This window comes from Suricata suricatta, chromosome 10 (genome assembly GCF_006229205.1).
Source record: "Suricata suricatta isolate VVHF042 chromosome 10, meerkat_22Aug2017_6uvM2_HiC, whole genome shotgun sequence".
NCBI classification, from domain to species: Eukaryota; Metazoa; Chordata; class Mammalia; order Carnivora; family Herpestidae; genus Suricata; species Suricata suricatta.
In genome coordinates, this window is record NC_043709.1 from 115,352,787 (window position 1) to 115,368,036 (window position 15,250).

Below are 15,250 nucleotides of genomic sequence, written 5' to 3' on the forward strand. Positions count from 1 at the left end.
GCCGAAAAATGACAGGCACATCAACGTCACAGATGCTTATTTATACCCAAGTCTGTGTAAGTCATTTGGCTTTTGGTACACATTTTTTTTTTCCACATTTTTTTAATTCTCAGAGAACTACCTTGGTGATCAAATCAAGAGTTAAAAATATGGCAAAATCAGACTTTATAAAGGAATTTAAAAATCTGTATATCTATGCTTTTTATGTATGTATATTCATGTATATACATATACACTTTTTCTGTTTCTTCATATTATGAGAAACATGTAATATGTAGAAATCATGAGTGACAGTAGCATTAAAAAGTACTCACATTGTTAAAAAAACCTCTATATTTATTGGAAAACAATAAGGTGTACGGATGACTAAGAGATAAGGTCACTTTTAGTTATCCTTTCTCATGAGACCCCTCCCACCCCTTTGGTTTTTCTCACGTACATCGATTTCCCTTACGAAGTGCAAGTGACTTACCGGAGGGTGATGAGGTCCAGACAATTTCATACCCAAGGCCGGAAGCTGCCTCATCGCTCTTAAACCGTAGGTAGAGTTCGTTGCTTTGGGAGAAGATGGGATTTGGCAGCAGGGTTCCACAGAACGTGCCCAATAAGGGTGAACTGCTATCATGTCCGTTTCTTACCTTGAAACATGAGCCACTAATTATAACACTTAAGCATATTTTTCTTTCTTCTCTGATTTTTCATTGCCATCCACTGAGACCCGAGACCATGTGAAGGACAACCTCTTTGGGAAAACCGTTGTCTTTTTATGTACTTAAGAATTAAGTTTTCTGAACATACACCCTGAAGTCATGTTCTCTTGCAAAAGAGAGAAACATCCAATTTGTAGATCAAAAACCATTTGCATTTGAACTCAGCAATATCTGTGAAATTTCCAAAAGATTGGAGGGGGATAGTGCCTGCTCTGTTTCCAGTTGCTTCTATTATACTTTATTCATTATACGGTGTGTATGGGGGTTTTTTTTCCCCTTTGAAAATTGCTTGGCTATGAAGGGGGGCTATGAAAATAAAATCAATGTAGAACGCATAATAAAGTTCAAAACCAGAGAAATTTCTGTATGGGAAAAGGGCACAACTCAATAAATCTATAAAGTCTGACTGTTAGGGAATTTTAAAAGCACATTCTGAAGCTGGATAGAATTTTTTTTTTTTTTTTTTAGATTCACTGCTTGGAGTAGAGGCGTATAAAAAATGGAAATGGGTCAGTGTGTGAGTGTCCACAGTGAACGCCACCACCTTCTGTCCCTGGGGCTCCTTCTGCGTATTCACAGCCACCCTACTCCGAGAAGGACTCCTGAGGAAGAGTGAGGAGATGTGACCCAGGCAATGGAGACCCGGAACCAGCTCGACATGTCCGAGTGGTGAGTTTATGGACATATGTATTCAAATTCTTGGAAGCTCCTCCATTTCCTTTATAATTTCATAGTTCAACATTTGGTGCATGTCTGGCTGTCTGAAGTCAGAGCTTCTTCAGAGGCCCAATGGTTAGTCTTGGTGTTGATCTAGAGCAACATTCTTTTTAGGTCTCTGTAGTAGCCAGTGGAGAAAACAGTGCCTTTTTGGTGCTTTTTGGATTATGCGGCTAAGTGGCTTTGCCGTAGTTGGCATAGCCAGTGACCTACCCGCCGACAGAGAGGGCTGCGATATTCAAGAAGGCTGGAGGGCCGGATCTGCCTCCGCTCTATTCTTTTTTTTTTTTCTATGTTTATTTATTTTTGAGAGAGAGCAGAGAGAGGGAGAGGGGCCGAGAAAGAGAGGGAGACCGAAGATCCAAAGTGGGCTCTGCACTGAGAGTGGAGAGCCCAATGCAGGGTTCAAACTCAGGAACCATGAGATCATGACCTGAGCTGAAGTCAAACACCCAACCAACGGAGCCACCCAGGCGCCCCTACTGCTCTCTTCTTACCTTTGGGTCTCTTTCCTCTGGGCCCTGCCTGAGAACACTCTGCTCTGAGAGGCTAAGTAGGATCTCAAGTCCCATTGGCGTCCTATTCATTTCTCTCTAGGAGGAATGGGACAATGAGAGCAATAGACACCCCTGAACCTGCAGAGGACCCTGAAAACGGGGGGGAAGGCACCCAAAACAAATGCAGCTTCCAAATGTGACCCAGAGCTTGGCTTTTGTGTGGTAGTAACCTGGTGAGAACCTTCACCAGGAAATCTCTGTTCCCGCCATGGCTAACGTCAGCGGGATGGTGCAGTTGGCTGGTAGGCTGCCAATAAACCTCGCTATAGTCTCCCCATCAAAAACCAGACATGGCACCACTTCACAGTTTGCTGCCTTTGCTTACTGGACAGGAAGTCTTAAACCGACTTCTGTGGAAGAGGAAGGGCAGCCAGGAGGCATAGTTCCTGCATCCAGGGCTGGAGAGGTAGCCAGCATCCAGAGGAAAATGGCGGCTGTTAACTCCAGTCACTAACGGTCAGCTCAGGCTTGAGGTGGACCGAGGGTAGCTGCACTGTGACTCTGGACTGACGGGGTTATTCTGTCCTTTCTCTGTATCCCCTCCTCTGGCTTCCGCTTCACACTTCACAGAAGTGGGGGAGGCACACCGATCTGAGTTTAATGCCCTGACTGACACAAACAATACTGTGTTTCCCTCATTTCCTCCCTGCTGCATCCACCTCCTTTCCCTTTCCTACCATGACAAGTATATGGGCCATGATAACGGCCCAGGCTTCCTTCAAGTACACGGCTACACGATAGATTAACAATATTCATTAGCAGGGGACGCCTATGGGGCTCAGTTAGTTGAGCGTCCAATGTTTGATTTCTGCTCAGGTCACGATCCCAGGATAGTGGGGTCGAGCCCTGTGTCGGGCTCCACACTGAGCGTGGAAGCTGCTTAATGTTCTCTCTCTCCCTATGCCCCTCTCCCCTGCTCCTGCTCTGAAACTCCACCCCTCCACTACAACTCTTTCAAAGAAAAAAATAATATTTAGATTTATTCTATAAGGGAGAGCTTCCCAGCATCATAAAACTCCTTAACAGATGGAGAAGAGCAAACACACTGTCTGGAAACCTTACAGGAGACTCCTGTTCACAGGAAACAAAGCCCATTTTAGCAACTGCAGGTAGGGTTTAGATTCAAATTCAATTCACAGAGGAATCCAGCATTTTGCATATATGAGTCTCAGGTTTTTCTGCGATTTGCTCCCTAGGAATGAATGCACTTCCAAAAGAGTTTGCAAAGAACACCCATGTGAGCTCTGGGGTTTTCACGGTAAAATACAGGCACCGCGCCCCACACGCCATCTGTGCTAGTTACGGGCTCATTTAGAACATCTTCCTGTGGACAACAATGCAATAGCTCTTCTCACTGAGGGTAGGCAGCAGCAGGCAGAAAGGACTCAGAGGACATCGTCCGCTGAGGAATCACAAAGATTCAAGCACCCAGAAGCATAGTTCTGCTCCCTCCAGGTCCTCAATGGTTCTCCTTAAACCCACATGTCATCTCCTGGAAGCTTCTCTTCCCCAAAGTGCATTAGGTGTGCTGACCATGCTGATTCTGTTAGTCCTTTCCAAGCTCTGAGGGATTTGACTCCTTCCTATCTGTCTTTCCCAGGGGTGTGAGCCTCAGGGTCCCTAACTATGTCTTGTTCCCTATTGGATTTCTGGTGCCTGTACCTAGAAGATGCTTGGTAAGTATTTACGGAATGAAAGAATCATGAAAGAATCATGAACAAGGAAGGAATCCATAATTAGAAGTAGCAGAGAAAGAGGTGAAAAGTCTTCAGTGACCCATCTTTTAAATAGTTCATTTAGATGCAATCGAAATGTATGTTACCTCCAAGAAATCGTGTGTGCATTCGCTTGAGTCTTCGATGCCAAAGGAGTGAAAGAAGAGGGAGATGGTGTAGTTCTGTGGGGCTTTGAGAACAACAGTGCAATCCACGTTATTGTCGTAACTATCTGGCCATCCAGGACTCTTAAGAGAGCCAAATGCCTTCTTATATTCTCTGTTGCAACCTTAGAGGGAAAAAAATCACAATTAATGTAGGCATCCCAATTTTTAATGTTCTTTCAACCTGACAGAAAGAATTCAAGATTATTAAATTTGAACACGCTTTAGAGAAAAAGCTAATTCAACTCTCTCACTTACCTTTGGGATAACTGGGGTCACAGGAAGCGAGGTAATGGCATATTGAGCAAATGCAGTGCGGTGTCTTGTTAACGTAAAATGCCGCATAGAAATGTGAAATATGAGCATTCTCCTTTGAAGATGAGTTTTCTAGCATTCTCTGTACTTTTCTGATCACATTTAAGTGGGGTTGGTTGACATTTAGACGTTTTGGGGCACAAAGACTCTGCAGCTATAACTGACTTTTGTATGAAGATTTTTATTTATATCCTTTGATGAGTTACTCATTCTGATAACATCGGTAAATGGTCCATCCTTATCATTTTGGGTAAAACCACCAAAAACATTTCTATTTGTTTTTTGTTTGTTTGTTTTAAGGTAGGTTCCCACCCAGTTTGGAGCCCAACATGAGCCTTGAACTCATGACCCTGAGACCAAGACTTGAGCTGAGATCAAGGGTCAGACACTAAACTGACGGAGCCACCCAGGTGCCCCCCCCCTTATGTTTGTTTCAACCAAAGGCAGTTTTAGTTTTGTTCAAGCTTGAAATGAACATCAAACAATTTTCCCTGGAAATAAATTTAGTTGTCACTATAATCAAATAGCTCTTTCAAGATTTCTTGGTTTTGTTTTTGTTTTTTTACAAAATAATTTCCTAAGATTTCTAGTTGTGGCCAAGTGGATAATTAATAAGATTACTGCTATACATTTAAATTAACTACCCGAACTTTGAAGACGATGCTGGCATTCTACATATTTTAATTAGTATTATTTTCACTTTACCTCCTGAGAAACCAGCTTGCATCATCTGCTAAAGCGGGCCTGGCTTCTGGTTAAAATTTCTTACCTCGTTGTGGACGTGGCTTACGGTAACAGACCCAGATTTACTCACCGGAGCCCACTCTAGCAGGAATGGGGATGGCAGCAGGTTTTCGGAGTAACAGATGGAGGTGAGGGGCTCACCTGCAATCTGATACGTAAAACCCACTCTAGAGTTTCTGTCGAAAACTTCAGATTTGAAAACGACAATCGCCGTGCTCGTAGAAGAATAGAACGTCGGCGCAGCCGAAGCATTTCTGCCGCAGAACTGAATTCCTGGATTTCCATCACTCTGAAATGAAATAAAAGCCGAATCACACTCGACTGAGTTTCAAAACAGAATAGACCTTAGTGGAAACCGAACTGCACATGACAGTGTGGCTTCAATAGTCAGCGACAGACACTAGTTGCCGTGTTCGAATCAGGCTCACCCTGGTCTTGGAATCCACAAATGTCCCACGCTCCCCCGGGGGGGGGGGAGGGCGAGGCCAAGGTGCTGCTGAAACCAGGAGACAGACGCTGTCTGAGGACCAGACCCTTTTGCCCACAGGCCCGTGCTGTTGCTCTGTGCACATCCAGGCTGACTGAGCCCAAAAGTTCTCCTGGGCTTGTCCCGGAGTCCTGAACTCCATAAGACCAACCTAGGGGTGCCCCGGGGGCTTAGTCATTAAGCATCTGACTTCCTCTGGGGTCATGATCTCATGGTTCGTGGGTTCAAGCCCTGCGTCAGGCTCAGAGCTTAGAGCCTGCTTCGGATTCTCTGTCTCCCTCTCTCTCTCTGCCTCTCCCCTGCTCTCTCTCCCTCAAAAAAACAAAAAAAAAAAAAGACCAAGCCAGCACTCCTCCCCTTCGCTCCCAGCTCACCACCCCTGAGCTCATCCTGGCAACACTGTGAATCCCAGGAGGCAGCCCCTGCCCACAGTGAAGGCCCTGTTTCCCCTCTGTAACATCAGAGCAGCCCTCCTCACCTCTCCAGATAGTAAAGTGACTTGGTCCAGCGCCTACCCATCCTTCTGTAAAAGCCACTGGCACCAGCACCAAAGTTAAAACATTTGCTGCCTCTCACTTTTGGGTGCCTACTGACGGGCTTGCTTCCCACCCCTGCTCACAAGCTCCTGTTACTGATGTATGTTTCTGTCCCCTGCTGCTGGTCCTTCCTTCCTTACCCTTGCCCACTGCCTCCTCTGAACACCCACTGCAGTGCTGGCCGCCCCCGTATACATCCACAGCCTTTCCTCTTTGTGGCCTTGAGCGAAGCGTGGGTCTCCAAGCCTCCACCAGGAGACTGCAGGGGGGCATTCTTTTCCCATCCTCCACAATGCCTTGAGTAGGGCTAGTGGGGGGTGGTTGGGAGAGTGGTGGGGGGACCTCTCCAGGCTGCAACCATCATCACCAAAGCCAGCTCTCCTCTGAGGGTCTCCACATCCGCCCAAAGGCTCTTCTGCCCCCCCTTACCATTGCCACCTCCCCTCTGGTGACTTTTCCATCATTAGAGACTTGGGGTATCTCAGCTCTCGGCCGTCCTCTGCGGCCCTCTTCCTTTCTCAACTCAAGGAGGTTTCAGTGATTTTACAGACGATCCATGGAACACCCTAACCTGCATTCCTCCATACCAGCGCCTCATCTCCCTGTCTCCACGGTGGCCTCTGCCAGAGCCAGCTGTCGCCATCTGTGGCGTCTCCACCACACGCTTCTCGTGTGAATGTCCCACTATGTCTTCTCTTCCTACTCTCAGCACCGTGAGAGTTCCAGCTTCTCCTAGTTATCAGGCAGTTTCCTATCTTTCCTCCCAGTCTACCCATGCTGAAACCCTTTGTTCTTTCCTTTATTCATCCATTCAAAGGACATCATGCGTTCATGACAAATACTGGGTCGTATTTGAAGCCAGCCCAGCAGCTGTTATGATCCAGAATGACTTGGGCCTTCTAAGTAGCCTTTCTGCACCAGGTAGTGGTCTGCTCGGGTCCCCGTTGTCTCAGCTTCAAATTGAAAAGAAATCGAAAGAGCTTTAACCAAAGGGTCTTGTTCCGCTTGGCTGTAAGACCCTCCAGGAAGGGTACCACCAGGGAGTGGGAATCTTGTTCTCAAACCAGTACCATCGGAGTGGTGATAACCTTGAACGTTGACCATGGAGGGAGCCAAGGATGTGTCTCAGTGTCTGCTTTCTAAAAATTCCACAAGTACGGTATCTGCTCGGAAACCAGCTCTTCTCAGATCTCTCCCGTTGGAGTCGGCCAAACTGGAGGTTTCTATTTCCACCAAGATCCATATGTAAACTAGGGGGGCCCTGGATTTATAGTGAGGAGGACCCTGAAGACTCAAGAAGTGGTAGGCTGGATTCTCTGAGATCACCAGCCGTTGGGGGGAGGGGAGGGGTTGACTATGACACTCTGGGGATGAACCAGGGTGGATTAATTGCTCCTCAAACTGCTGACAGGCAATCCAGGTATTTCGGGGGGGGGGGTTCCCAGGAATCTGGTCATGCCCTCTCACTTCACAGATGCTCCCTGACTAATCTCACTACCTGCATTATTTTAGCTACTGATCCACATGATGATGACACACAAATCTTCAGGCCTTCTGTTAATACTGACGCATGTATGTCCAACCGTCTTCCCAAAGTCTTAGCCCATGGGCAATCCTCTCTCTCTCTAACTAAAATAGCTTTTTCTTTTTTTCCCCTCTCTTATATTACCATGAATATAGTCCCAATGGACTGGTGCCAAATGGCCTGGTAACTGATTTCCCTGTGTTCCGCCGGAACCCTTCAGTTTGTCATACACACAGATCCCACAAGTGTTTCTCTGAGCATAGTCCTCGGAGCACTAGTAGCAGAATATTGAGGATGCTCATCCAAAATTTAGGTTCATGGGCACTCTGGGGGGAAATCAGTATCTGAGCGGGGGTGGGGGGCCCATCCAGACACTCGGATGTTTCCTATGCACTTGGCAGTTTGAGAGCTCCTCACCTACAAGACCAAGGGCAAGTTTCTTAACACCTAAAGAAAGGAGTTTGTATATGACTGAAAGACAGGTTACGCGGAAGGTGAGTCTGGTGAGGTATTTAATTATGCCCTCACTTCAAGTGTTTTTAAATCCTGAAGAAACGACCACTAGATGTCACTGTCCCATATCATATCATTATTACCTCAGGGGAGTCCCGAAACTCTAAGTAGTTCTGGTCACAGTCTTGTGGGGGCAGCTGCAACGCCCACACAGTGATCTTGACCTGATGGTGTGGAGGGGCTTCGAGGACCCAAGTACACGTGGAAAATGGGATTTCTGGGTTGGACGAATTGGGTGATGAAACACTTTGGGGGGTCCAAGTCGCGTTATATGTTCCACCACAAGGCACTGGGAAAAAAAAAGAACAACTCATAAGACAGATTTTACTCATGTCTCCTCACTCACACAATACTTAAAATTCACTCTTCCTTACCCTTCCAGAGCAAAGAGCTACATTCACATCATTCTATAAAGAAGGTAGGATGTTCTTGACTAAGAATTGTACCAAAGGTGTATGGCCGATTAAACACAGAGTGATTACCATGGTGTTTAGTGATTGACATTGAGCTTACATAGGAATTAACACTGAGTTTAGTAATTAACACTGAGTTTGGTAATTAACATTGTGTTCAGGTACAAGCATGGCATTATTTTTAGTGCATAAGTATACATGTGTTTCGTAATATGTAAAAATGTCTGAATTTACTCACTGTCCACAATGGTATACGTAGCATTAAATCCTTCTCTTTCTAACGTTAGGTCGCTGACGAAATGAACCGTCAGGAAGTTGCCAGAAGAGATAAAGGGAGCCGGGACCGTGGAGCCACAAAACGTTCCAGCCAAGTTGGCATTTTCACTGTCCCCATCATACAACTGAAGAGAAAAATAGCTCATTAGGTATCCATTACTCCCAAAGAAATTGCATATTTTACCCTAAAATGCATGTGGAGTCACACCAGGTCATGATTAAGAATCTTCCCCTTGATGTTGTTAGAGCTTAAGAACAGTTGCTAATGAATCAATGCTACTATAACGATCTTCAGTAAAAACCTTGTACGATGCCTAGAAATCTTTTCTCACTGCAGAAGTAACACGTGATTTAAAACTATGGTGTCATTAGAGCCAGAAGAGGCCTTGCTGTCTGGCCCTGTGTGGCTCTCACTTGCACTCTGGTGCAAGCCCCCGAAATCGCATGCCTGGGTTCTCCCTGTGGCTTCCCTATGGGGGTCTCTGGTTTTCCACTCCTGTCCCTCCCTAGCCTGTCCTCCGTGTGTGAGCTGGAGGATTTGGTTGTGTATGTATGTATGTATTTCTGTTTTTTTAAATGTGTTTATTCATGCACATAATCTCTACACCCACTCTGGGGCTCCAACGCACAATCCCAAGATCAAGAGTCACACGGATCAACAGTCTGACTGAGGCAGCCAGGCACCCCCGAGGACAGAGTTAAAATGTTAAGTCAGCCCAGGTCCTGGCTAAAACCCCTCCTAGCCGCTTCCCAGCCATTCACTATAAAAGCCAAAGCCAATCGGGTGGCCTTCAAGGCCTGAGAGAACCCGCCCTCCACGCCACCCCTGCTACCTGACTGTCCCCACGCCATTCTCTCTGCCGCAAACTGCAGCTTCATGGCTGTTCCTGCTGCTGGAACATTCTCTGATACACCCATATGGTCGTTCTCCTTCCTTCCCTCACGTCTTTACCTGGGTATCGCTGCGTCACTAAGACCTTCCCTGACCACCCTGCTTAAAAGGTCAACTCCCCCCACATTCCCCCTCTCCCTTCCTGTTTCATTCTCTCTTTAGAGCACACATTATCTTTACATACTACATATGTCACTTATGTTATTGTCTTCCCCTCTGAACACAATGCGGGTTCATGAAAGCACAGGTTGCTGTCCGTTCTGGGCACTGTTGCACTGCTGTGTCCCTAGTTTATTCTATTTATTTTGAGAGGGAGAGACAGAGGGAGAGAAACAGAAAGCAAGCAAGTGGGGGAGGGGCAGAGAGATAGGGAGACAGAGGGCTCAAACTCACTGACTGTGAGATCATGACCTGAGCCGAAGTCGGACACTTAACCGACAGAGCCACCCAGGCGCCCCTGTCCCTATCTCTTAGAAATGTCTGGCACGTGAAAGGCACCCAGTAAATGTCTCCTAAATGAGCAGTGCTTTGGTTCCTCTCTCCTACCACACACCCCTCCCGAACCTATTCTCCCCAAGTCTTTCTGATGTCACTAATCTGCTCAGGCCTAAGACTTTAGTCATCCTTGATTCCTCTCTCCCCACCTTCCTCTTCCACTCTACCTTCAAAATCTACCCCAAAAGGCTCCTCCCTGTTATGACCATCTTCATCCTCCACCTTGGTTATTGTAACATCTCCCTAAGAGATCCGTTTCCACCGAGCAGCCACAGTACTGTCTGCAGAGCTAACGGCCTGAGTGTTTGCAAACTTAAACCAGATTACACTCCTGCTCAGCTCTAAATGCTCCCGTGTTTTCTTGCTGCACCTGACGTGAAAGCCGGTCTTTGTGGGGTCTGCGAGCGCCTACCTGTTGCCTGTTCCTGGGCCTCTCCCACTTCCCTTTTCCCATCCCTCCTCCTGCCAGGAGGCTCTCTGTAAGGCCCTCACTTTATGCTCCTCCTGTGGGGAGCAATTTCTCTCTCCTCAGCTCTGGAATGGGGCACGCCCCCTTGTCATATGGTCTAAGCTCAAATGTCACCTCCTCAGAGAGCTGCAGCCCATCTGATGTGGCCTGGCCCCCAGCATCTTCCTATTTGACAGGCATCTTATTTGTTGCTTATTTACTTTTCCTGGTCTCTCTCCCAATAAGAGCATAGCCCTGTGGGTGCGAAGACTGATCATATACGGCAGTGTCACCAGCAGCCAGAACCACTCCCAGCCTTAAGGAACCTTCAACAGACACCTGTCCAAACAGCAGACGCCTGAATTTCCTTCAAGCATATCACCAGAAAACGTATTTCTCCAGCTGAATAATCTTCACAGCATTTCCAAAACAAGTATGTGTGTGTAGATCCAAACACCGAATTTATAACACAACAGTGATGTGTTATAAACTTCAGAATAGCCACGACCACTGACATTATTCTAAAATGCTAGGAATATATAAAATAGAAAGAATTTAAAAATAAACAGAAAATAAATTTACCCCTAGGTGGCACTGTTTCTCCCCCTTACATGTGAATTTAGTAAATTTAGAGATGGAAGAGACCCAAGAGGTGGATAATCTGATCCCTCTCATTTTAGAGAAGAGCGGATTTGCCAGGTTTTAGGTAATGTGCCTTTTCTGGTAAACAAGTTAAAATGTTATTATAATGGCTTCCACCTTTATTATCACATTCGCGCCAGCAAGCATTTTTATTCTGTGTGCCGTGTGCCGGGTCTCCGTGCCAGATCCTGTATATATGAGGACATATAAGGCACTTTCCATCCATTCAAGATACTGACTGACATTCACTAATTCGAGAGACAGATCCATACAGGAAATATACATATATATTTGTGTGTGTGTCAATTATATATAAACTAAAGAAAAATGAGTCCTACAGTAAAGGATATAAATGTAATAAGAGAACCCAGATGGTGGGGTCAGGAAGTACCTCAGACAGACATTTGGTGTTAAAAGGTAGAGCTCTCCAGGCCCTAAAGAGGAAGGGCACCCCATCTGTACGGACCATGGTGTGGAGGGCCACAGAAGGTGTGAGAGGCAAGCCGTGTCTCAACAACTCATTCAGTGGGACTGAGCACGCACATGGGGACACGGCTGTGAAGTTCCATTCATCTCATGAGAAAGCGTTTGGGGCTTCTCCTGCAGGAGTTCTAGGATCTGATTTGGGCTCTGAGTAGATACCCAGTAAATGTGATGGACGGAAATTGCACAGTGCCTGGCGCTGAGCTGCCGTCACCACCACTGGGAAGATTTCTCTTGTAACTGAGTTGAAACAGACAGCTTGTAGCTTCTGGACAACTGACATGGGCTCCTGGACTCCTGTGCAGCCGAAGTCAGTATTGTCTCCATCTGCTCCCCATCCCCAGATGCCGCTAGATCTCCACGGAGGACTTCCGCAGGGCAGCTCCGGAGTGTGTTGGAGGAGGTGGACCGTGCAATGCTGGAGAAGGGGAATCACATGGACTAGGATGTAAATGGTGCCTTGGGGGCCATGCCCTTAAGGCCTGCACAATCACGTGCTGCTGTAAATTGCATTCTGGGGATGGGAGGGGACCCGCCCCCTGGCATAACTCCTACAGACCTGGAGCTTGAATTAGGCTCTAAGTTTTATGGATGTAGTTAAGTGCAAAGAAGGATTTTGGGTTTTCTCAGCTGTTAAAACTCTCATAGTGGGGCATAGTTGAATCTCCTATAAGACCCTGAAGGAAGTGCTCCCGCAAGTTAGTGGAAGATAGCCTCTGACTACGACGACGTCGGATCCTGAGCTTTATCCAGCTGGTAATCTGAGTGGCAGGATAAAGTGGGGGAGGAAACGTCAGATTTTAATTTCTGTAGACTTTTAATGCAAAAGGGCAATAAGACAAGAAGGACAAGAGAGGACTTCACTTCTTTCCAAATGTAATATCTTCATAATTTTAGATGTTGACTTTCTTAGGACTTTATCTTTTAATATTTCCCCGAGAATCTGGCAGCAGGAGGGTTCCCACAGTCTTATTTGGAGCATCCCTATATTGCCATCTTACAGTATCTTCATGAATTCTTTGATTTTATTGAGAAACCTCCGTTAGAGTCTGTCGGACAACATCGTCGGGCATTATTCAGGATGGGAAGGGAACAGAGAGGGATTTTTCAGATTTGGGGCTGAACACTGATTCACTGCAAAACCTTATGGGGAAAAATGTTACATTTGTCCCAGGGGTCTCAGGAAGAGGTAAAGAAGCAGAGATTAGAACCAGCTCTACAAATACAGGAATTTTTATATTATTATTATTATTATTACTAATTTTTACACAGTGATTTTTCCAGTCCTTACAGCAGTGTGTGGAATATAGTAGGTACTCAAATAAACATTTGTTGAATGAATGAATGAATGAATGAAGAATAAATGGTAGGTACTACCTCAAAAGGATAGGAACCTGATGCCTTGATAGAGTACAGATCTACCCACACCGATGGACCACAGACTGAATGGTTATGGCCAGTGGGTTAAGGCAGAGGTTCCCAGTGGGCGTTGTATCATCTCCCAGAGAGCACTCTGCAAAAGGGTCGTGTTTTGGGAGTCGTCGCAATAATTTGGGGCTATGATGGGCATTCAGTGCTTAGGAGACACCTTGCAGAATCCCACACTGCAATCCCCAGGACAACTTTGCAAAATGCGGATTGATTCTCTCCCACATAGCTTTCGAATGTCCTGCCAGACATTTCTGCAATAAAACTGTTCATCATTGTGTGACCCCGGCACCCAGCTCCGTTCTCTATATAAACACAAAAACATTCTGCATAATGCAACTACCACTGTCAGGGGAAGGCAGACTCTGCTTTGTTTTGTTTAGAACTCTTTTTTTGGGTTTTTCCACTTTCTTGGAAATTCATATTGCCGATGGTGATGCTGATGGCATTTAAGTTGCAAATACAACCCCCCCCTACCTCATATTAGTTTAAATTTATACTTTTGCATTTGCCATGATCCCACATAGAAGAATCTGACGACTTTATCACGTGACATAAGGTAGTTGTGTCGGCATTTACATATGTAAGTCTGCCTTATTTTATATACTTTCCCTCTATTCCTCCTTTTTCATTGCATTTAGTATGTTATATGAAGTTTCTGAAGCTATGGATATGGCTAGGTTATAGCATACATGACTTCCACTGGAGATGGTCAAGGAAGCGCTACAAAGTACTGGCTACTCAAATGGGCAGATTAGGTTGGGAAGCTGCCAGGCAATGTTTGGAAGAAGCGATGTCCTTTTCACTAGTTCCATCTTTCCTGGCAGAGGAACGTCAGCTAGGGTCCCAATCCTGAGCCCCCTCTGCCATTTCTCCCACTGCTCACCACAGGAGAGGTGACCTAGGTGCTGGCAGAAAGCTGGGCTCTCCCTCCGGAGCTGCGAGTCCAAGCCTCCCTCTTTCTGTCTGGTAGTCCCCCAAAAGGAAGTGCTCTTCTGCGATATTCCTCCAAAAATCAGCTCAGCCATCCCACCGAGGAAGCCTTTCCCAAACCCCAAAACGACGTCAATCATACCTTCTTCTTTACTTTTGTTCGTGGTTCATATTTACTGGTTTTGTCACATTGTATGATAATTTATATGCTTATGTGTCAGTCTCCTACACTTTGCTGACAGCTCCAAGGGGAACCCTATCTTGAACCTTCTGTAACCATGGCGTGGGCTGCCCAGCACATCATCATGCCATGTGACTCCTTATGGAATGGCTGTGATGTTAATTTCAAGAGCCGCATTCAGTGAAACACACAGTTGCGACTACAGTTACTGCCATCTATCTTAATAACTTCCAAGTCAACCTTTCCAAAAGCAATAGTGATAGGATGCCTGGGTGACTCAGTTGGTTGTGTGTCTGACTTAGACTCAGGTCATGATCTTGCAGTCCATGACTTCAAACCTTGCGTTGGGCTCTGTGCTGACAGCTCAGAGCCTAGGAGCCTGCTTCAGATTCAGTGTCTCCCGCACTCTCTGCCTCTCCCTTGCTCACACAAAAATAAATAAAATTAACAAAAATAAGTAAATGAACATTAAAAAACTTTTTTAAATAAAAAAGCAGTAGGGATATAATTATGACTGAATGATGGAATCACCACATCTACCTACAGAATTGAATTAAATTAGCTTTTCTAAAAAGTGATTTGATTGTAACATCTAAGGAACATTCCGCAAGGAATCAAATGCCCCAGTATCACAGAGAGTCGCTTGAATAAAGGTACCTCCAGGCTCCACATTCCAACGAATGTTCTTTGATCTGCCAGTTTAGTAAAAGCTGGAAAACCTGCCGGTACAGGGAAATTGCTTTCCCAAGAAGGAAACCAAGGGTGGACCTGAACAGAATTTCTTTTTTAAAAAAGGAGGGGGAGCATAAAATGATGCTCAACATCACTCATCACCAGGGAAACACAAATCAAAACCACACTGAGATACCACCTCACACCAGTCAGAGTGGCTAAAATGAACAAAGCAAGAGACTATAGATGTTGGAGAGGGTGTGGAGAGATGGGCACCCTCTTACACTGTTGGTGGCAATGTAAACTGGTGCAGCCGCTCTGGAAAACAGTGTGGAGGTTCCTCAAAAAACTATCCATAGAACTCCCTTATGACCCAGCAATAGCATTGCTGGGGATTTACCCAA

The 15,250-nt window shown here is 45.9% G+C and overlaps 1 protein-coding gene across 1 annotated transcript in view; it reads right to left on the reverse strand.

Annotated features, from left to right (window-relative positions):
* CUBN (cubilin) overlaps positions 1-15,250 on the reverse strand; it is a 270,536-nt gene that overhangs the window by 4,406 nt on the left and 250,880 nt on the right. Inside the window, exons 60-64 of the mRNA XM_029955578.1 lie at positions 8,635-8,797; positions 8,067-8,272; positions 5,064-5,211; positions 3,807-3,988; positions 473-638 (exon numbers count right to left, since the gene is read on the reverse strand). Coding sequence (XP_029811438.1) covers positions 473-638; positions 3,807-3,988; positions 5,064-5,211; positions 8,067-8,272; positions 8,635-8,797 — 865 coding nt within the window. The remainder of the gene's footprint in view (positions 1-472; positions 639-3,806; positions 3,989-5,063; positions 5,212-8,066; positions 8,273-8,634; positions 8,798-15,250) is intronic.